We start from the raw sequence: 23,361 nt of genomic DNA, 5'->3' as shown, positions 1-23,361 counted from the left end.
GATGAAGGGAAGACATGATGGCCGAGATAGAAGAGGGAGAGGCCTTGGAAAAGATCATTAAATCATCCGCAAATGCCAGGTGGCTTAGAATGAGATGCTTACACTTAGGAATAGGGGAGATGAGGTGGAGGTCAGTTTTGGCTTGGATGCTCCTCGAGAAGACTTCCAGGGCCAGAGAGAAGAGGAAGGGAGAGAGGGGGCAGCCTTGACGGATCCCGACATAAGAGTGGAAGAAACCTGCGGGGGAACCATTGACAATGACAAAGAAAGAGGGGGAGGACATGCAGGCAAAGATCCACTTGATAAAAGCCGAGGGGAAGCCCATTTGGGCAAGCACATCGCAAATGAAGTCCCATCTGAGGGAATCAAAAGCTTTGTGGAGGTCAATCTTCATATGGGCAGCGGGCAAGTGGGATTTTCGATCAAAGCCGCGCATAATTTCGGAGCAGAGAATGATATTGTCTGCAATGCTCCTACCAGAGATGAAAGTCGATTGGTTTGAGCTAACTAAGGAAGGGATGACAAGTTGAATTCGGTTAGCCAAGATCTTTGCAATGAACTTGTAAAGAAGATTGCAGAGAGAGATAGGCCAAAAATCAGATACAGAGGATGCTCCATATTTTTTAGGGATGAGGTAGAGAAAAGTCTGATTGACCTGGGCAAACTGGCTAGGATTAAAGAAGAAGTTGCGAACGGCTTTGAAGAGGTCCTCTTTGATATGATCCGAGCAGTTGAGGAAGAACCCCATACTGAACCCATCAGGGTCCGGGGCCTTGTTGGATTTATGGGAAAGGATGGCCTTGGAGATCTCATCATTCGAAGGGAGAGGAGAGAGCTAGCCAAGGAGGAGGGGACAAATTTGTTGATTAAGCCAGGGAGAGGGGAGAGGGGAGAGGGAGGGGGAAAGGGGGGATTAAAGAGGGAGGTAAAAAAGGAGACAACCTCAGACTTGATGTCGAGGGCAGAGGAAAGTTAGAATCCATCACGGGCAATGAGTAAGATGATGGAATTGGAGCTCAATCTGGCTTTTAAAGAACGGTGGAAGAAAGCCGTGTTTGAATCTCCAAGCTACAGCCACTTAATACGGGATTTTTGGCGGAGAAAACTTTCTTCATTAGAAGTGAGGGAAGAGAGTTCTTCAGATAGCTTTTTCTCCTCAGCAACGAGCAAGGGATTGAGCGGATCCGATTGAAGGCGAGATTGCATACTGGCCAGGTCGGATCAACAAGAGGAGATCCGAGAATGGATATTGCCAAAGATGGAAGAGTTCTAAGATTTGAGGGCAGATTTAGTAAGACAAAGCTTTTTGGCGAAAGCAATGAGAGGGAGGGAGGGACGGGAATCGTGGGGGGGAGGGGTTCCAGGCTTTGAGGATGGTTGGGAGGTAGAGGGGATGAGATGTCCACATGTCGAAAAATTTAAAAGGCTTGGGGCCAAAGGAGGAGTACTGTTGAATAAGGAGGTGATAAGGGCTGTGGTCAGACAGACCTTGCAGAAGAAAATTGGCATGGGAATTGGGAAAGGTGGAGAGCCAAGCTTCATTGATGAGGAAGTGATCCAGCTTGCAAGCAATTTGGTCTGGCCCCCCTCTGCGATTGCACCAAGTTAGGGGACCCCAGACCATTTAAGATCATCAATACCAGCTTCCTCAAGACAGTCATTGAAAGCATTGACAGAAATGGAATCAAGAGGGCGACCTCCAATTTTCTCAGATTGAAATTTGATGACATTGAAGTCACCCCCAATCCTCAAGGGAAGGGATCTAGATCCGGCTTTAAGGAGAACCAAGTCATCCCAAAGGGAAGAACGGTCGGCAGCCCGGTTGAAGGCATAAACCACCGTGAGGAAGAAGGAGAGGGAGGAGTTAGGCATGGAGTAGAAGAGGTGAATAAACTGAGGTGAGGAGTGGGAAAAGGAGATGTGGATCTTGGAGGGGTTCTAAAGGATCCAAATACATCTGTTAGGAGAATGGTTGTAGTTGGATATGAAGGACCAAGAGGGGGCTATGGAAGCGGCAATGCGAGGGGCATTGGTATGGAGGACACGAGTTCAAGAAGGGCGCAAAAAGATGAATGAGAAGACTTGATAAGGGCTTTAATTTCATGATATTTGGCCAGGGAATTGAGACCCCTGACATTCCAAAAGAATCCTGCAGACATGGAAAACTAAAGGGAGTAGGGCGCCGAAGTCCTAGGGGGGACACTTTTGTACCTCCTGCGAAAGTACGCAAGGGTAGGGCAATGACGGGTAATGACGATGGCGGCAGAGGAGCTGACCAGCTCACAATAGGAAAGCAAAGGGGGAGGGGAAGGAGAGATCTGACCAGAAATAGGGGAGAGAGGGCTCTCTCATCAGACAAGGAAAGAAGGGTAAAGGGGTTTGAACAGGGGAGGGGAGGAGTGAACGGGTAAGAAAGTGTTAAAGTTGTGGGGAGAGGGTCGGGTTGGGTGTTGAGACCCGTTGATGGTGTTGGTGGAAGAGGTGGATGGGTTGGGGTTAAGGATACGGTTGGGATAAAGAGGTTTTGGGGGGATATGATGGGGAGATTATAGGTAAAAAAAGAAGGGGCAGGTTTGGGTAAAGGAAGGGCAAGGTTAGAAGGGGTTTAGATTAGGGAAGTCAAAGAGGGAGTAGATCGGTCAGGGTATGTTGTGGGACCAGGGTTATGGTGGGACCCTAGGTTAAGAGGAGGGTTAGGTAAAAGGGGTAATAGGTGAGATCTTGGGATAGAAGAGCGGTGGTCGTAATGGGTAGAGAAAGAGGGCCTAACTTCAGACTGGCTTTACGTATTCTTGAGACTCCCAGCTAGAGAGGAGCATCTGGGGTTTAGACAAAAACAATCCCTTTTAGGATCTGCGACCAAGGAAGCCAGGGGTGGCAGAGCTCTAATCGTTGAAGCATCCAGGCATGGAGAGGATATCTCGCTGGCAGCAGGAACATCTGTGGGGAACTCAACACTACGACAAGGCGAACTAATCAGCCGAGATTCAGGTTTTGCCATTAGAGAACTTGACCTAAAACAGGGAGCAATCGATCTTGAAGATCTTGAAGCAGTTGGAGGAGCCAGCCCATGGGGACCAAGGATCAAGGTTCCATCGGGGTTTGCAGACCGAGAAGGAGCATCGCTTGTCGGCGTAGATTCAGGCACAGGAATCGAGACTTCCCTGCACAACTGAGACTCAGAAATTGGAGCACGATGGCAGTTACGACGTCGATGGCGGAGGCAGACCTTGACCCTTTCCTCTAATAGGGGTTCTGGAGAGGCCTGAAGATGGGGGAGGAGCAAGGTAAGCGTCCAAGAGATGGAGCGGCGAGAGACTGAGGTGTGTCAGCAGCAGGCGAAGGCCTTGAAGATGAAGGAGCATGAACCGATGAAGGTTGAACCGAAGGAGTCAGGGCACTTGTAGGGGCGTGAGAAGTAGTATCTTGATCTGAATGAGCCAGATCATCATCAGGGGAGACGAGGAGCTTTGCCAGAGCAGTCACGAGAGTGGTATGCAAACACCTTGTAGTCGAGGCAGTGAGGAGGTAACCAATCAAACTTGATAGGCTGTTCAAAGCAAAACCCATCTTCTTCCTAAAATGGAGATGGAGGAAGGCGGTGGGCATGCAGCAGAGACATCAACACAAATTCTTGTGAAAGAGAGTCGATCCATTTTGAGAGTACGCACATCAGAGTAGAGGGGGTGTCCTAGGACTGAACCAATTCTACTGAGGCATTCTTGACTCCAGTAGTGAAACGGTAGACCTGGCAGGGTAATCCATAAGGGAATGGAGCTGAGGTCGACCTTGGGGAGCTGGATGTAGGGATCCCATTGGCGGAGGAAAATAGGCTTGGAACCGACGAGCCACGAGGTGCCGTTTAGAGCTCAAGCTTTAGTTTCCTCAGAGAAGAACTTGAAAACGAAGACACCATTGTCAAGTAGGAAGATATCAAGGGATCCATGAGCTTTCCACTGTTTACAGAGAGAAGCCTTGACAGTGTTGAATGAAGGCCTTGAGCCAAGAAAGTGTCCCATAAGGCACGATTGCCATTTGGAAATTTCTGGAGAGAGCAGGTTACTAGGGCAAAGAGCAAAGGAAACACCATCTTCAACAGAGGGCTTTACAAAGTGGAGGGAGAGGCCTGAGCTCGAGGAGGAGGGAAGGTGAGAGAGAAGGGATGATCAGGTTTTTGGACCACCGGGGGGGAGGGGGGTGGTTGATGTGTTGGCGATGGTGGTGGCGGAGTCTAAGTTGGTGGCGGGGATGGTTGTAGAGTTGGAGATGGTGGTAGCGGGGGCCATGGGGATGGAGGTGGAGAGAGTGAAGGGTACGATGATGGTGGAGGTTGGAGGTGGGGGAGGAGGTGTGGAGCTCATGGAGGAGGATGTCTTGGTTTCCGTAATAGGCCACTTTAATAGGCCTAAACTAGGGGTACATAGGTTGCATACGGGATTAGCCCAATACTTAGTTTATTTTCATGTTTTAGTGTTTTAAATTGAACCTTATTTTCATGTTTTAGTGTTTTAAATTGAACCGGTTGAACCACTGGTCCAATTTAAGTGAAATGTTCCTATTGGCTGATAGGGTCTTATATCCTATTGGTTACTTAGGAATCTTCTTAGTTTAAGTGTTTTAATAGGTTTTAAGTTGTTTATTCCTACATCTCCACTATTTCTGAAGGGAGAGAGAATCAGATTTGTATTAGGGATTAGGCTTTAAGCCTATTATTTATAATAAAACGTGGGAGACTCCCCACAAAATTTTCAGACTTAAAAAATCGTTTTGTTAGGCTGTTGGCATGAATGCTGCTGATTGCTCTTTGAGAGTGTTCTTTGTGAGTAATATCAAGGAGACCTTGTGAATCATATCAAGGTGGCAGGGATTGGTGGACTCCGATCGACTCCTTGCATCTGTTAAGATTGGGAGGTCCTGCTTAAGCTCATCTTCAAACTGTCATTGAAGAACCTGCAATTCCAGTAAGTTATTTAATATTTTCAGTCATTCCCTTCTTCTCCTAATCCTCTACAGCCTTCCCTATATTCGCCTACTTTTATTTTTGTTAGTTATATGTCCAGAATACCGTAGGGGTATTCTGGACCTTTCTTCTTTCTTAGTTGTGTTTATTATTTCGTTTTAGTCCCACATTGATTTTGTAATCTCTTTTATTCATTCATTATGATTATAAATAGAAGTGCTTGGTGATCACATTGATTATCCAAGTCTTACCCAAATTCAGTTCTCTCTACATGGTATCAGAGCAGAATTCGAATTAGGGCCACCCATCATTAAATCTCGATCTCTCTTCTCTCTCCATCTCTCTCGGATTTCTCCTCTCCTTCCTCTCTCTTCTCCCTTGTTCTCTATTGTCACATAGGGCAGCACTGATGAGGTGATCATACAATCCAGTTGCTGCCCCCATTACCTCATGAATGATATTTAATTCTTCTCGATAAGAACCAGCCATTGCAGCCTGCGGAAATTGGAGCTTCAGTTTTTTTTTGGGATTGCTTCTACTACTCATACAAGGAATCAACTCCACTTTTGAAGGCCACAACCTGCCGGCAGTATTCCCTATTGGTTCAAGTTCTTATGTCAGTTTTACAGCACTGTTTCAAGACCTCCTAGGATCGATCTTCATCAAATCAGGGTTTTTTCAAAAACCCTGACAATTGTCGATCTAGGGGATTGGGCTCACTATTAGTTCTGATTTTTTTGCATGCTTCTTCTCCACTTATAAGGAGTCATTCAAATGCTATTTGGGCCTCCACAGTTCTGGTTTTTTGTGAAGACTCCTTGAGATCGATTTCACCATCATCAGGGTTTTTTTTTTCAAAACCCTGACAACTATCGATCTTAGGGATTGCTGCTAATTATTGGATCTGTTTTTTTGAGGGTTATTTCCTCCATTATAAGGGCTATATTGACTTCAGTTGGGGTTATAATTCTGCAGTTTGGTGCCTTCTTATTCCCTTCATCAATCTCAACAAATCAGGGTTTTCTTTTTTCAAAACCCTGCCCAATATCGATATAGGGATCCTACCTTGCTGCTGTTTCTGATTTTTTAGGAGCTCATTCAGCCTAGTACTTGAAGACATTGTGGACTTCTCTGCTGCCAGTATGGGTGACTCTACCAACTCTACGGCTACTTCTGTTCATGATGGCAATAACAAGACAGATTATCTCAGCTTTCCACCTAACCCTATCAAACTGGATGGCTCAAATTACCTTTTATGGTCCAGATCAGCCTCCTTTGCCATTGCTGGTCGTGGCCTCACCGACCATATTGATGGCACTAGTGTTAAGCCCAGTGATGAAGGCCCTGCTCAGACTAAGTGGCTTGCCAATAATGGTGTTCTCATGTCCTACCTCATAGGCTCTATGACTTAAGCTTTACAGCATAATTTTCTTCTTTTGGATATTGCCGACCAGATTTGGGCTGCTTGCAAGGAGACCTACGGGCAGCTTGGCAATGATGCCCAGGTTTATGAAATTCGAAAGAAGGTCCTTCACACTACTCAAGGAGACCTTTCTGTTTCGGACTACTATGCTACTCTTCGCAGCATATGGTAACAGTTGGACCATTTCTCTGATTTTCACCCTTCTACAGTTGATGACATTGCTTCTTATAAGAAACATATGGACAAGATCAGGGTCTATGATTTCTGGCTGGTTTAAATATGGAGTATGATCCCATTCGTGTTCAAGTGTTGGGCCATCAACCTTTTCCCACACTTGAACACTCTTATGCATTGGTTTCTTCTGAGGAGAACCTCAAGGCTGCCATGTTACATCCTCCCATTACTGATAGATCTACTCTCAAGGCTGCTGCCCCCATCATTCCTATACATAGTGGCAATGCTTCTTTTGGTGATTCTCCTACGGGGATTGTCGTTTGTGAGCACTGTCACAAACCATATCACACCAAGGAGAAGTGCTGGAAACTTCATGGGAAACCAGCTGACTTTGAAGCAAAAAGAGCTGCCAAGACCAAGACCAAGACAAAGACCAAGGCCCATCAAATTGAGACTGTTACTACAGCCCCTACTACTGACACTGGTCTATCCTAGGATGGTCTACAGGCACTCCTACGTATGCTGAGGTCTTCCGCTGCTGCTGCCTCTACTACATCAGCTACTGCCAATTGTTCCGCTCATTCAGGTTCACACTTTGCCCAGTTAGGTATTCCTTTTGGAGGTCATTGTGCTTCTGTAGCCTCCCATCCTTGGATCATAGACTTTGGGGCTACAGATCATATGACTGGTTCCTCTAGTTTGTTTCATAGATATTTTCCTACTTCTGGGAAGGACAAGGTCAAGGTAGCTGATGGTTCCCTTTCATCTATTTCTGGAAAGGGAATCATCAACTGCACTTCCTCTCTTCCATTAACTTCTGTTTTGCACATTCCTAATTTTACTACTAACCTTCTTTCCATTAGTAGTATTACTCATGATCTTAACTGCAAAGTTACTTTCTTTCCTTCTCATTGTGTGTTTCAGGATTTGACCTCTGGGAAGACGATTGGATTGGGTAAAGTGCACGGTGGGCTGTACCTGCTTGATGATGGTTGCTTCTCTCTACCACCATTACCTTCTCCACTACACCAGAACTCCAGTCTCTTCTGAACTCTACCAGTGGCACTCTAGGTTAGGTCAACCCCCTTTAGGAATTTTAGCACATTTATTTCCTAGTTTGGTCACTCTACATACTAAGGATGATTTTTTTTGTGAGGCGTGTGTTCTGGCCAAACAGACACGTTCAAATTATCCTATTTCAAATAAAAGTTCTTCTTGTTTTCAGTTAGTGCATTCTAATGTTTGGGGCCCTAATCGTAAACCCTCTATTTCTGGCCATCGGTGGTTTGTATCTTTCATTGATTGTTCTTCTAAGAACACATGGGTCTATCTCTTGCACACAAAAAAATCAAGTTTTTTCATGCTTTCAACACTTTCATAAAATGGTCCAAACTCAGTTGCAGGCTACTCTCAAAATATTGAGAAGTGATAATGGAACAGAGTATAAAGAATCACATTTTCAAAAATATTTGGCTGACCATGGAATCATTCATCAGACTAGTTGTGTTGATACCCCTGCCCAGAATGGTGTGGCAGAAAGGAAAAACCGCCACTTGTTAGAAATGGCTAGAGCATTAATGTTTGCGAGGAATGTCCCGTCTCAATATTGGGGGGATGCGGTTATCACGGCAACCTATCTCATCAATAGGCTGCCATCTCGGGTACTTTACTCCCGTAGCCCCTCTAATGTTTTAATTGGAAATTCCTCCTTTATTGTGCCTCCCAAGGTGTTTGGTTGTGTGTTTTATGCTCGAGATACTAAATCTCCCAGCACACTTGAACCTCGGGGACTCCGTTGTATTTTCTTGGGTTATTCTACAACCCAGAAAGGCTATAAATGTTACCATCCCCCTTCCCGCCGTACCATGGTTAGCATGGATGTTGCTTTCCATGAGTCCCTTTCTTATTATTCTTCGCCACCTCTTCAGGGGGAGAGTGCTGGTGAAGATGTGGCTTTCGAGATTCCTCTACCTGAGGAGCCTCTGACTGCCCAGCTCTCTTTACCACCCACGACTGCTGTCCAGCCCCTTTTGGATGCTTCCCATCCACCCTTGGATGCTGCCCATCCTACTTTGCAGACTTCCCAACAACCTCTGGCGTTCCTCCCTCACCTAATGGGAATCATTTAAAGGGGGAGACCATAGCAAATAGTGTTGTTAATATTCCTACTCAGGGGGAGCAGACTCCGGTCCAAAGAACTATTGGTGAATTTCAGAAGAGAATTGACAACTCCAACATGATCACCTATACAAGGGGAAGATCCACAAGAGGGCAGTTGCATCCCACTATAGCACTAGTACCCATCCAATTGCCGGCTCCAGACACAGATCCTACATCTCCTGGTAATCCATCTCCTTCCGACCTATCTATTGGACTTCGCAAAGGTACTAGAACTTACACTTTACATCCCATATCTCATTTTGTTTCGTATAACTCTCTTTCTCCCTCTTTTCGTGCATTTGTATCTTCTCTTTCCTCTGTTTCGGTTCCTAGAAATTGGCAGGAAGCATCTACAGATGGAAAGTGGAAGATAGCAATGTTGGAAGAAATGAGAGCACTACACAAAAATAATACGCGGGATCTTGTGGCTCTTCCTCCAGGGAAAAAACCAGTGGGCTGTAGATGGGTCTTCGTAGTTAAACAGAAGGTTGATGGTTCAGTGGACAGGTATAAGGCACGTTTGGTTGCAAAGGGGTTCACTCAGACTTATGGAGTTGACTATCAGGAGACCTTTACACCAGTGGCAAAGCTCAACACCGTCAGGGTGTTATTATCTTGTGCTGTAAATCTTGGGTGGGATCTTCAGCAGTTAGATGTCAAAAATGCCTTTCTCCATGGGGAGCTTGAGGAGGAGGTATATATGGACATTCCACCTGGTTTCTCTGATGACAGGACTAAGGGCAAGGTTTGTAAATTGAAGCGTGCCCTTTATGGCTTGAAGCAGTTTCCCAGGGCCTGGTTTGGCCGATTTCATAAGGCTATGATTTCAACAGGTTACAAGCAGAGCAATGCTGATCACACTTTGTTTATCAGACGACTTGGTGACAAGGTTACTCTTCTTATAGTCTATGTGGATGATATTGTGATCACTGGTAATGATGATGCTGCAAAGGGATTTGAAAATTCTTCTTAGCCGTGAGTTTGAGGTCAAAGATATTGGTCCCCTAAAATATTTTCTAGGGATAGAAGTTGCTCGATCTTCAAAGGGAATCTTTCTTTCTCAAAGAAAATCTTTCTTTCTCAAAGAAAATATGTCCTTGATCTATTGACTGAGATAGGGCTACTTGGCTGTCATCCTTCAGATACTCCTACGAAAGCTACTACAAAACTTAGGGAGAAAGAGGGTGAGCCGATTGACAAGGGTGCCTATCAGCAGTTAGTAGGCAAACTAATCTACCTTTCCCACACATGCCCTAACATTGCAGTTGCTGTGAGTTTGGTGAGTCAGTTCATGCATGATCCATATTCCTCTCATATGGATGCGGTCCGTCGTATTTTGAGGTATTTGAATTTTGCTCCAGGAAAGGGAATTCTTCTATCTGCCAATGGTCACTTGAAGGTTGAAGCCTATACTGATGCCGATTGGGCTGGTTCTCCTGACAGGAAATCTATCTTTGGCTACTATTCCTTTGTGGGTGGAAACCTTGTCACATGGCGGAGCAAAAAGCAGAATGTTGTGGCGAGGTCTAATGCTGAAGCCAAGTTCCGCGCAATGGCACAAGGAATTTGTGAACTTCTGTGGCTTAGAGGATTATTGCAGGATATTGGTGTTACTGTCCATCTTCCAATGATGCTTTATTGTCACGCCATTAGCATTGGTCATAACCCTGCCCAGCATGATCGTACTAAACATGTGGAGGTTGACCGACATTTCATCAAGGAGAAGCTTGAAGCTGGCCTCGTTTGTGTTCACTTTGTGCAGTCTACTGATCAGCTAGCTGATGTGTTCACTAAGGGATTGAGTAGCAAGCTGTTTCATCCTATCTTAAAGTTGGGCATGCATGATATATATGCTCCAACTTGAGGGGGAGTGTTAGTTATATGTCCAGAATACCGTAGGGGTATTCTGGACCTTTCTTCTTTCTTAGTTGTGTTTATTATTTCGTTTTAGTCCCACATTGATTTTGTAATCTTTTTTATTCATTCATTATGATTATAAATAGAAGTGCTTGGTGATCACATTGATTATCCAAGGCTTACCCTAATTCAGTTCTCTCTACAATTTTATTTGAATTCCTTAAACCCTAGAAATTATCATCTCCACCATAATCCCCATCGATCCATATAAACCCTAGACCTTCATTAAGCTGTTCAGCCCAATTCCCCCATCAGTTTACCTGCAAAATTCAACAATAGCTCCTACTCATCAACCCTTCCACTCGACCTGAACCCTAGGCCCATCCTCTCCTCAAAAACCCTAATTCCCCTCAACCCCACTAAAACCCAAAACCCTAAAATACTGCCTAGACCTATCTAGCCACCCAAACCCATCCAAACTACAACTGAACTACTCTCTCACTGCCCTTAACACTCGACCAGAAGCCCTGCTCCAAAATCCCATCCTAAACCCAAATTTCATCCCCTTTTCTATTTCCCAAAACCCAAAACCCTAACCCTAATTTTCTGAAATTCAAATTTTCAGTTAAACAAATAAACATTATTCAAACCTACATTGTTAGCTTCCTCTAAACCTGCCTAGCTTTACTAAATAAAATCCCACCCCATTACCCTAAGTCTAACCCTAGTTTTGACCTAATTCCTTAAATCTGCCCCAATCAGCCAACTGTTTTAGGAAGGTCCTGGTTATTGGCTCCTAGTGAATTTATCATCTATCTAGGACTACATTACCGGCCCCATTCCCCTGTTCCCTCTCCCTCTCCCTCACCTTCTCGTCAACCAATGGCCTGGAGTGCCGTCTTCATCTAAGCACCAGCGCCTTCTAGAGAAGGTCTTCCCTTGCACTTCGTTGCCCTTCCTCTGTTGAAAGCTCTAAGGTTGCTCTCTGCCCGACTACCCTTCTGGACCAGGAAGCGAGCATCTGGCTCAATTCTTTGGAAGCAGACCACCATTTCATATTGTTAAACTCTCCCTCACTGAGCAATGGAGACTTCAAAGAAATGTAGAAACTCACCTGATGGATAATGGTTTTTTCATCTTTAAGTTCTTGGATGAAAATGACAAGCTCCGTGCACTGCAGGGAGCACCGTGGCAAGTCAGTCGGAAACCAATCTTCCTCCATCAACTGCAACTTCATTGAGCTGACAGGAGTACCATCCCTCTGTTGATCTCCTTGCTTGGTCTCCCCATCTACTATTGGTTTACTGACGGGCTCAGTATAGTTAGTTTCATGTTGGGGAAACCTCTCTTTTCAAATGCAAGAACCAAAAGGAAAGATCAGTTAGCTTTTGCTCGATCTATATCGAGGTCTCTGCTGAAGAACCCCTTCTGCCCTCCATCACAGTTGCTGATGAAGAGGAATACTCCTCCACACAAGTGTTCCCCCAAGGCGGATGAGGCTGTTGAACATGAAGATCTACCGATTTCATCAGACACCGTAACCTCTGTTCCCAGAAACCACCACTCCACCATCTACCCCCCTCCCCCTCACCCTCCTCATGGCCCAACCTCAGCTTCTGACCTTCGATCGCCCAGCCCTGTCCGGCGTCAAAGTCGCTGTCGTAGAGCCCCTAACCATTAAGAAAAACCCGCCTCTGGCTCTCCTCGGGGGCATGTGTCTGGCATTATTCCCCTACTGCTGGTCCATAGCCATACAAGGACCAACAGTAACAATCGGTTCTCCTACCTGTGGTCCGTGGAAGACAATAGCCCTGCAAGGACCTCTGTCTCTGTTGATGTCCCTGAGGCGGTGACAGTTACTCTCCCACCGAGTCATCGCTTTCTCCAAGAAGAGCTGCAACCTACTGCATCTGCTGAGTCCCACTCTTTTGATGCTGCATCGAATCTGCTCTCTACTGTGACTCTGCCTCCTTCTGTGGCTCCTGTCGCCATCGTTATCCCTCCAATTGGCATCGACTCTGCACCCCAGACTGTTCCTGTCGTTCTCTACTGCAACTCTGCTGCAGACGATATGCCTCTCCCCTGCCACTCTTCTGTACCTCTGATGGCTCTACATCCTTCCCTTACAGTCGAAGGGTCTCCATCCTCTCTCCCTCCCTATGGGTTTGCTACTTCTGCTTTCTCTCTGCCTGACGCTCCTGCTGTCGGCTTTTCGATCGTGGGGGTTAACCCCTCTTCAATCCCTCAATCCTCTTTCCCTCCTTTCTTATCTCTTCCTAACCCAAACCTTGGGGTGGGCCCCCCTTAAATCTTATTTCCTTCTGCGCCCCTCCCCTCTCCGACTCCTAATCCCGCTAGCCTTAATGGACCAGCCAATTTGCTCAGCCCACAAAATTCTTCTTCTATCCCTTTTGGCCCTTCAACCCTCTCGTCTAACCCATTTCACTTGACCCGTCCTTCTTTGGTCTCTTCCCCTGGGTTGACCCCCCCCGCGCCCCATCTCTCTCCCTCAGCCCCTCTTCAGTCTTCTACTGTCCCTTGCCTCCCCTTTCGTGTTTACTGCCAGTGCAACACAAGCTCCCCTCCTTATCCTAAGAAATGGCCTTACAGAGACTATGCCTTACCTTGCAACGAGAAGATTTTTCCTCTTAGTATGGAAACCAGAGGTCATGCCCTCTGTCGTGGCATTTCAGATCCCACTATTGGATGGTGCACTTTCATCGTTTGTGGGTATTGTTTCCTTATTGTGGTCGGGTTTTCCCCTTCTAGTGGCCTGTGGTCGGTTGGGGGTTCTCCCCTTCTTTTTTGCAGGTGCTTGCCTTTCCCTCTGTATTGGCAGGGCCTTATAATTGGCTTGTGCTTGGTTATCCCCTCCCCCCCCCCCCCCTTTTTTTTTCTTTTCCTCTGGTAATAAATTTTTTCTTCATCCCAAAAAAAAAAAAAAAAAAAAAAAAAAAAAAACACTGTGATACAGAGAAAGATACATCCAGTGAACAATAAACGGAGGAAATGTTGATCGAAGTTGGAACATAAAAGAGTTGCATATCACAAAAATCTAGCTAACAAAAGATCCACTGAAGTTGTAGCTTGACAATTAAATAAACACCTTGTTGTATCAGTCCAGTGAAGATGAGAATGTTGCCCAACTCCAAGGTTGAAAAGAACATCAGTTCCCTTTTGCTTGAAAGACAATTCCTTGCTGCAAGCATTACTAATAACATACCTGCAGAAGTTCAACGAACTCCATAAATATTTATTCCTCTGACAAGGTTAATATTGAAACTAGATCCAAATCTTACAGAGTATAAATTAAAGATAGTACCATTCTACTGCAAAAATAATAGTAATTTTTTCAATTATATATCTTATTATGTTATCACAAAGGAAATCACGTTTTAAATGAGTATAAAAGGGTCCAGTTACATTGCTAGTAATGCCAGAAAAAAAAACACTCAAATTGCACCTATTACCTGGGTTGGAAAGTTATGGCTCTTGTTCTTGTAGAAAAAGGTCCAGTAACTGGACTTGATGTCACAGATATTATAAATACTCCAGCTGTAGATGGTTGAGGAATGAGCACACTAGTTGAGCCACTTGGTGGAACAAGAAAAAATGGACTAGACCAAGAACTTTGGAAATTTTCACTCATAGTTTCAGAGAAGCTTGTGCTCAATCGAACCATAAGTTCACTTGCAGAGGAAATGGGATGAGGAGAATACATGCATGCCTTAACCTTTCTGCTGTTGTTGTCATAATGATAAGAACTCTTTTCACCTTCTTCAAAAACACTCATTTCACTCTTTATGTGCTTTGAACTGCTTTCAGTAGCCTTTTGAGCACAAGTATCACTGCTGTGAACATGCTCAAGAGAATATGTAGAAGAATCTGATGAAATAAAATCATTGCCAAGAGACCTATAGGTAAACAGGTTATGATTCTCCCTTAATGAGATGAAAACATTTGTTGGGAGTGAATTTCTCAAATCATCAATATTTTGGTCAGTGGCATTTGCACCATGCTTAGAAAATATAAGGCCAAGGCCTTGTTTTCTGGCCATAAGTTTTTCCTGCCCAATTAAATGGTAACAAGAAGGAATACTGTCGCAGTTTCCTTTCATTTCATTGCCAGAATCAGCAATGATAAGAGACAATGCAGTACAATTATATAGCAAAAACGGTACAGAGATGCAAAGTTCCCGTGCACCACAGAACGGATCCATCACCTTCTCCAGAGTAAGATGTACAGGACCTAGACAGACACAAACAAAACAAACTAAGAAAACAGACGAGTTAATAAATAAAGCCCAGACAGAATCACATTGGAAAGTGAACTACCATTGGATAACTCAGGATAAAATGTCAATGTTTCATATGAAGAAAACTTGGCTTCACTGAACTTAGACACTTCTGTAAATTTTTCTGCACGTGGAAACTTTGAAACGGTTTGTTTGAATCCATGCACATGAAACACTATCCCCAGGTCATGAGTAGAATCAATGTGAAAAATAGAAGCAGTTTCCACCTGAAGAAATTAGAGCTTTTAGTAAGCACATACAATTTAATTGACAGTTGACGCACAAAAAAAAAAAAAAAAAAAAAAAGAAAGAAAAGGCTTATCTGACTAATGGAACATTAGTTTAGCATGAAATCTTTACAAACCTCTGGAACGGATACTGTACGAGTAACTCCTCCACTTTCTATGGTCAATGATACTGCCCTTGGTAAATAGTTCTTCACCAAAAATGGAGTAATTAATGCCACCCGGTGGATAAATCGTTTTTTTGACTTCTCCAGTTTGCGCACGCCTTCAGCATCATTTTTGGCAGATTGCTTCACAATTTCTCTGACACAAAGAGGTGAACCCTTCTTTGGCACATTGGATGAAGGCAGTATGATATCTTCCACTGAGACACAACAGCGAAAGGGATCACTACTGGGATGAGATGGATAGCAAACAAAAGATCTCATAAATCCAAGCCTGTTTTCATGTGAGAGAATATTTGATAGCTGATGTGCTTCACTCCACAGGTAACTACTACCAATTGGACGCCATCTAATGCGACCGGCTTCAGCCAAATGCAAAGTCAGTGGAAACTCCTTACCAGGATATATCGGATCCAGAACCTGAAAAGGACTCCAAATTAGAAAAACCTAGTTAACAACATTTCTTTATGCTGTGGGAAAGAAAGGACATACCTTTGGGGATACACCAAATGGAATATCGAATCGTAGTTCCAACGGCATTGTAGTTGAATTGTATAGTATGACCTGAAGTTATTAACTGTAAGAAGCAGAACATAACATCATGAAGTAGACCGTAAAACTGGAAATCTGGACATACCGTTGAGTATAATCGCACTAACTTGCTGTAACGCTGTACAGAGACATCAAACACCACAGGAACAACAAATCTATCACCTGCATCCGTTCTACTTTTCTCTACAATTTTTCTATTGTACTTCAAAGCAACCTCATTTTTGTCTACTCTTTTATCTGATGCTTGAGAAAAATCTACCTCAAAATAGCTGAGGCCTACGATGTCCATTGATATGGGAGGAGACGGCCTAGATGTTCCATCAAGTTGAATTGATATCTTATGATGCAAAACCCCATTTGATTTTTTTTCACTGAGTCTATCAGAAGAGTTACCTGGCCTGAAACAAAATATCTGTTCCTCTGGAGTTTTGTCAATGTAAATTGGAACAGAAGAATCTGGTGGGACAAAATTCCCATCTTTCACTGCTAGTATATCAGAATCATCCCCATTAACAGACCCAGAGTACAGCTGGAAGGATAGGGGCAAAGATGTCTCATTTTGGAGTATGTAGGGGGCATATCTTCTTGTATATTCACTGTCACTGGTTTGACATTCCAGGAATGTCTGCCTTTCAGGAAGATCATTCAACCCAACCTGATTGCAAGCATCTTTCATCATCTCTTTCACCCTGCAAATAACCTTCGAAAAGATAAAAAAAAAAAAAAAACAAAAAAAAAAAAAAAACTAATAAGTACTGGAACTAAGGGTGTACCAATTAACTAGAGTAAATATAACAATCTTCACTCAATAGCATAAATAACAACAAACTAAACCTTATCCCATCTAAATGGGGTCGGCTACATGGATCCTTGCAAATCAAAGTAAGAGAAAAGAAGAAATGAAGACTCAATAGATTGACAAGTGTGCGAAAAGAGAAATGAAAGAAATGAAAGTAAATGAAAGTAAGAGGAAATAGGCCCAGCCCAGGAAGACATGGCATCTCAGTTATATGGGTCGGCAACATGGATCTTTGCCCTCCAAAAGGCTCTATCCGAGGTCATACTTGGTACAAGACCCAGACTACGCATGTCATTCCTCAGAATCTCTCCTATGGTAATTTTTGGCCTGCCCCTAGCTCTCTTAGCTCCTTCAATCAGAATCACATCACTCCTCCATACTGGGGCATCCTCAGGCTTCCGTTGAACATGGCCATACCACCTCAAACGACATTCTTGCAGCTTGTCATTGATTGGGAAAACTCCCAAATCAGCTCTAATACGATCTTTCCTTACTTTATCATTCATAGTCTTTCCGCACATCCATCTTAACATCCTCATCTCTGCTACACATAGCTTCTCTATTTGACATTTCTTAACTGCCCAACATTCCACCCCATACATTATAGCCGGTCAGACACTCGGTCAGCAAAAATGCATTTAAAACTCCGTTTTAAATGCGTTCCCATTTTTTACCATTTTAAACACGTTTTGCTGTATGTTTCCCAAACATACGGGAAAAAAGGACAAACGGCAAGCATTCCCGTTTAAAACACGTTCCCGTTTTTTTTGGCGTTTTTTAAGACCTTGGACTTGTTGAACAATAGCTTACTTAACTGACCATATCTCTCTCTCCCGAACTCTGATCGGCCTGATTCTTTCACCGATGTACAAATGACTCGAAAGGCTACATTTTTCATGATATCACCATCAACTCAAGGTCAATGCATAGACACCTAAATTAGAAGCATGTATTTCAAATAAAAATTGCTTAGTTTATATGAGAATAGTGCCGTTTTTTTGGTTCCCTTTTTTTTTTTTTTTCGAAATATAAACATTTAAAACCCGTACTGTCCATTTGCCATTTTTTACCGTTCACTGTTTTTTTGACAGTTTTATTTGATCGTCTGTTTGTAATTTTTAACCATTTAAAACCCATACCGTAAGATTCCGTATTTTTTTTTTGTTATTCCTGATTTTGCTAACTATGGTCGAACAATAGTCCTATAAACTTTCCTTTAAGCTTTAAAGGAATACGTCAGTCACACTATACTCTGGTCACACCTCTCCACTTCATCCATTCCACTTTAATTCTCTGTAAAACATCATCATCTATATCACCTTCTTTATTTATGGTTGACCCCAGATATCTAAAATAGTCAATTTGTGGTATCTCTGTCTCTGCAATTTTCACCATAACATTATCCATCATAGAGTGACTAAACTTACATATCATTTATTCCGTCTTTGATCTACTAATCTTAAAGCCTCTTGTTCCAAGGGTTGATCTCCACATCTCTAACTTAGCATTAAGCCATGCTTTAGTCTCATCTACCAAAACAATATCATCGGCGAAGAACATACACCATGGGACCTCGTCTTGAATGCTCTTTGTCAATTCATCCATGACAAGTGAAAACAAATAAGGGCTTAGAGCCGATCCCTGGTGTAACCCAATCGATAATTGGGAATTCTTTGCCTTGGCCTCCCACAAATCTCACATTAGTTATCACGCCCTCATACATATCTTTAATTACATCAATATATTTACTCGACACCACTCTCTTCACAAGAACATGCCGAATTAAGTCTCTAGGGACTCTGTCATAGGCTTTTTCCAGATCAGTAAGACTAAATGGAGATCCTTCTTGCTAGCTCTACATCTTTCCATGAGCCTCCTCAGTAGGTAAATAGGTTCTATCGTGGATCTACCTAGCATAAAACCAATTGGTTCTTCGAGAAATGTTTCTCTCTTCTCAAACGGGCTTCAATAACCTTCTCTCATAGTTTCATAATATGATTCATTAGTTTTAGGCTTCTATACTTATCACAGCTCTGAATATTGCCATTATTTTTGTAGATCAGCACTACACTGCTTCTCCTCCAATCATCTGGCATTTTCCTTAAGTTCATAATCTTGTTAAATAGCTTGGTTAACCAATATACCCCAGAAACTCCTAGGGCCTTCCACACATCAATTGGGATCTCTGGGCCCAATGTCCTGCCTACTTTTGTCTTTCTTAAGGCTTCTTTAACCTCTGCCATACCAACCTTTCAAACATATCTATGACGTGTGGTATCTTGATCAATAATGAAATCATTTGGGTGATTCATATTCGAGCTATCTCCATTTAATAGATCATAAATGTACTCATCCCATCTCCTCACAATGTCCTCATCTCTTACCAGTACTCTTCCATCCTCACCTTCGATACATCTCACAAGGTCAAAATCTCTACTCTTCCTTTCTCTACTTTCAGCTATCTTATAGATAGCTTTCTCCCCATCCTTTGTGTTTAGATTAAGATAGAGATCCTCATATTCCTTCGCCATAGCCTTCCTTGCAATCTTCTTGGACTTGTTTTTTTTTTTTTTTTTCTTTTGGTTTATCCTAAATATTACCTGGGACCCGGGCCAGCCCCTAGAACTTTATTAAAATCCAAAAATGAGTATACACGAGGGGGACATACCACCTTACCCCAACCCAAGGAGCAAAAACACTCTTGACCTCGTCATAACTCCAAGCCCATACATACAGGATGAAAACCACTAGTGCTATTTCTTGAGAACTGGCAGCCCTGCCTTTTCCTCCCGAAGAATGACCTGAAAAACCCCTGTAGGGAGACAGCCCTGCTGGAAAGTGCTAGACGACCCCGAATCACAAGGAAGATTAGCCAACCAATCAGCCGCCTTGTTACTTTCACGAAAAGCAAAGGACCCAAAAGCCCGGGCAGAAGAAACTAAGGCCAACACCTCCTAGAACCAGTACCAACCCTTCCACAAGCTACACCTCTTTTGGTTAACCATTCTGACAGTGGATGCAGAATCTAAGTTAACCACTAGGTCAAAGAGACCCAAAGCCTGACATAGGGACAAGCCATCACTCAAGGCTCTTAGTTCAGCAATCGAATTAGTGTAAGCACCATAATAGTTAGAGAAGGCTGCCAGGACTACACCCTTCGAGTCCCTGATGACCCCTCCACCCCCTCCAATGCCCGGAATGCCCCTACAAGTACCATCCATATTAAGCTTTACTGAGGCAAAGGGTGGACACCAATAAACTAGTATAGGGCGAGTCAACTTGGGTGTTGGAGCCAAGAGGCCAAAACACTGTAGAATCAAGCCATCCCTTACAAACTCCAGACGACAAACCTTGGAGGGAAGCTGAACCCCTTTCACCTAGAATTTAATGCACTCCACTATTGAACCAGCAGTACGCCTCGTTTCCCCATGCTTTCTATAGTTCCTCTCCTTCCAAAGCCTCCCAGACGACCAACGAAGGCAGGATTCCGGTGATATAAGCGCTAAGACTGTTATAGCTTGCTGATTGCTGCCAATGAGAGATTCGACCTCGGACATCCTGTGAGGGAATATAAGAGATGTCAAAAATATGAGAGAAGTACCCCAACACCTTAGAAGCCGTACTACCAAACACCAGGCAGTGATCGGTAGTCTCCCTCCATGGACTCCCACCACAGTTGCAGTTCGAAGCCAGGGGAATGTCAACCGCTATTAAAGAATCATCTGTGAGAATCTTTCCATTAAGGAGTTGCCAAGAAAAAAACGCCACCTTCAAGGGTACAGATTTGTTTCATAACCACTTAGCATAAGGGACCACAGGTGAAGTGCTCCTCACTTCATTCCAAGCCGACCTAGTTGTGAAACAACCATCACTCGAGGGGGTCCAAGCTAAAGCATCACATCTATCAGAGAGAGCAAAATTGATAAGAGTAATGCTATCCCTGACTGCCGCTGAATCAATGTGAGCAAGAAGGTCCTACCTCCAAGCTCCGTCCTCACCCAAAGCATCCTTGACCTGCAAGTCCATGTCTACTAGGAGACCATTATCAATATGGTCAATCAGAGGGTGTGCGCCAGTCCAATTATCCAGCCAGAAGGAAATATTTCCAGAGCCAAGCAACCACCTTGACCTATCCATCAAGAGCTCCTTACAGGGCAAAGTATTACGCCAAGACTTTGAACCAACTCCATTTACCTCAACTAGAGCAACATGAAAGTTTCTAAAGAACTTAGTCCTGAAAAAATCGCTCCACAGATATCGATAAAAAAAAACCCTCCAAAGGCCCTTAAGTCTGAGTAAAAGGCCGACATCCTCCAGAAGCCTAACCCCAAACCCCTTCATCGTGGGGCCTACAGATCTTCCTCCAACACACCTAGTGTCTGCGCTTCCCCCATTCTAAACATCCCCAAAGAAAATCAGCAAAGATCCCATATAATCTCTGAAAGACTGCCTTAGGCTGGAAGGGAAGGCTCCTATTGTCTGGGGAACTTCATTATACCTCTTTTTATCTTCTGTTTCTTTAGTTTGTTGCCTTATCTTCTGTTTCTTTAGTTTGTTGCCATGTCTTAAAACACTCTTTCTTGGTCTTGATGGCTACTTAGACCTCAACATCCCACCACTAAGTTTCCCTAGGGGTCTGACGTCTACCCTTCGCTTCTCCTAGGACTTTTTTGGCAGCCCTTTTAATACAAGTCAAAATCTCGTTCCACCTGACATTGGCGTCTCCCTCAAAGTCACACGTCGCTTGTTTGAGCACATTATCAGTAAATGTACCTAGGGACTCCCCCTTTAATCTCCACCACCTAATCTTAGGGTACATAGGTTCCCTCCTCCTACGCTTCTAAGCACTGAGATACAAATCCAGGACCTCCAGTCTATGTTGGGTGGTTAGACTAAAGTCCAAAATTGATGTCCCCTCTTCATTCTTCTCCGCAACCCCGAAGCCTCCATGGACACATTCATAGTCTCTACGATCCCTTCCAACATGTCCGTTCAGTCACCTCCAATAATAATTGATTCATAAAATCCTGCACCAAAATCATCCATGTGATCCCAAAATTGGCACTTACTATTTTCAAACAGTCCTATTTGGGGTGCATGCAGGTAAAAATATTGACAACATTTTTCTCCAACACCATTTTGATGGATATAATCCTATCTCCCATTCTTTTTTACCTCCACCACATCATTGTTTAGGTCTTTGTCCACTAATATGCCCACTCCGCTTCTATTACATTGATCTCTCGAATACCAAAGTTTAAAGTCGTCCAACGCCTTAGCTTTGTTACCCTTCCATCTAGTCAATAGCATAAATAGAAATAAATACAATATCTAAATAAAAAAAAAACAGTGAAAAAGAACACCATGAAGCAAGGATCGAAAACTCGGGTTTCGATCTGGCTGAAACCGAGTTTTGGTCGAAACCTGGGAATTTTTCATACTGATGGGGAAACCATGGTTTCGACCTCAGAAAAGGGTTTTTTAGGTCTGATATATAAGACATGCTTTAAATTGATCATCATCCAACATATATAAGCTATATTTTTTTCAAATAAATGTTGAATGAAAATGGCATTTATGAACAGAAAATTTAAAAATAATTCAACTATTAAAAAAAAAAATTAACTCCGGTAGAGTTGTAGATCAGGCCATTGTAACTCACATATATAAAATTGAAAGCATTCTACCATATATTTACTAAAAAAGTACCAAAAAAATGATTTTTTGGGTTTGAAACACTATTACTTTCTTCAAGAGATGATCAAATTGGAGTCCAAGAAGCAAATCCAAGCATTTTGTAGCAACTTTGTGGCAAGCTTGGTGCAAAAATGCAAAAAATTTGGGTAAAAAGTGGTTGTGAAGGGTCGAAACCACCAAAACCAGAGGGTTTCTATGGAGTTCTTGGCGAGACTTTCTGGGTCAAAATTTGGGATTTTATATACTTGGTTCCACATGGTTCAACCAAGTTTCGACCAACTGGTCGAAACCATTGAGTTTTGGTCGAAACCCAAGATTTTTTAAAATCACCCTTCAACTCGTCTCGGAAACCTGTGAAACCGAGTTAACTCGGTGATTTCGATAGGTTTCGATCGAGTTCTTCTTCCATGCTATGAAGCATAATTAATATTCCAATTCAATGCCAATTCATATATCAATGATCCAATAGAATGATGGTCCTAGAAACAAATAACAAGTAGCTCATTGCATTACCTCAATCAGGGGTTCTGTAAGGTTCAAATTAAGTTGTGTTGTTGACATCAAATGAAAATTCGTAATGAAAGAAGTGTTCAGAAGAGCGCTCTGCTCATTTTTTCTGATGATGTTTAGCTGAAACTTCCATGGCTCTACAAAAGGCTCCCACATGACCTAAAATCATAGTGAGCGGATATTAGTGATTAGAAACAACAATTATGTTCAGAGAAATGACATAGATATTTGCTCTATGTACCTTGTCAATGTTATTGTAGTTCACGCGAAGGTCACCGGAAACTGAGGTCTCCATGTTATCATTTGTTATGTAAGCATGCAAAAGCAGATTCCTCACCAAGATCACAAGAAGGGGTCCATTGCAAATCCACTGTATAAGAAGGGGAAAAGATTAGTTAGCACCAAAATATCTGGCAAATATTACAAAGGGCCCAAGGACAATAATTGGCTGTAGATTTAGCTGCCACTGTAGTCTGTAAACAAGCATCTGCATGAAGACCTATGCAATTAATATTAACCACCAACA

General features: G+C 43.2%; 1 protein-coding gene across 2 annotated transcripts in view; it reads right to left on the bottom strand.

Moving 5' to 3' along the window:
- Positions 1-23,361, bottom strand: part of LOC122661037 — a 207,419-nt gene that overhangs the window by 53,783 nt on the left and 130,275 nt on the right. For both annotated transcript variants that reach the window (XM_043856340.1, XM_043856341.1), the window contains exons 26-33: positions 23,077-23,205; positions 22,839-22,994; positions 15,915-16,529; positions 15,770-15,841; positions 15,233-15,697; positions 14,909-15,095; positions 14,045-14,822; positions 13,681-13,797 (exon numbers count right to left, since the gene is read on the bottom strand). In XM_043856340.1, coding sequence (XP_043712275.1) covers positions 13,681-13,797; positions 14,045-14,822; positions 14,909-15,095; positions 15,233-15,697; positions 15,770-15,841; positions 15,915-16,529; positions 22,839-22,994; positions 23,077-23,205 — 2,519 coding nt within the window. The remainder of the gene's footprint in view (positions 1-13,680; positions 13,798-14,044; positions 14,823-14,908; positions 15,096-15,232; positions 15,698-15,769; positions 15,842-15,914; positions 16,530-22,838; positions 22,995-23,076; positions 23,206-23,361) is intronic.

Source organism: Telopea speciosissima, chromosome 5 (genome assembly GCF_018873765.1).
Source record: "Telopea speciosissima isolate NSW1024214 ecotype Mountain lineage chromosome 5, Tspe_v1, whole genome shotgun sequence".
In the NCBI taxonomy this organism is placed as follows: domain Eukaryota; kingdom Viridiplantae; phylum Streptophyta; class Magnoliopsida; order Proteales; family Proteaceae; genus Telopea; species Telopea speciosissima.
The sequence above is the reverse complement of the archived record's forward strand: the minus strand, read 5'-3'. Positions and strand labels throughout refer to the sequence as shown.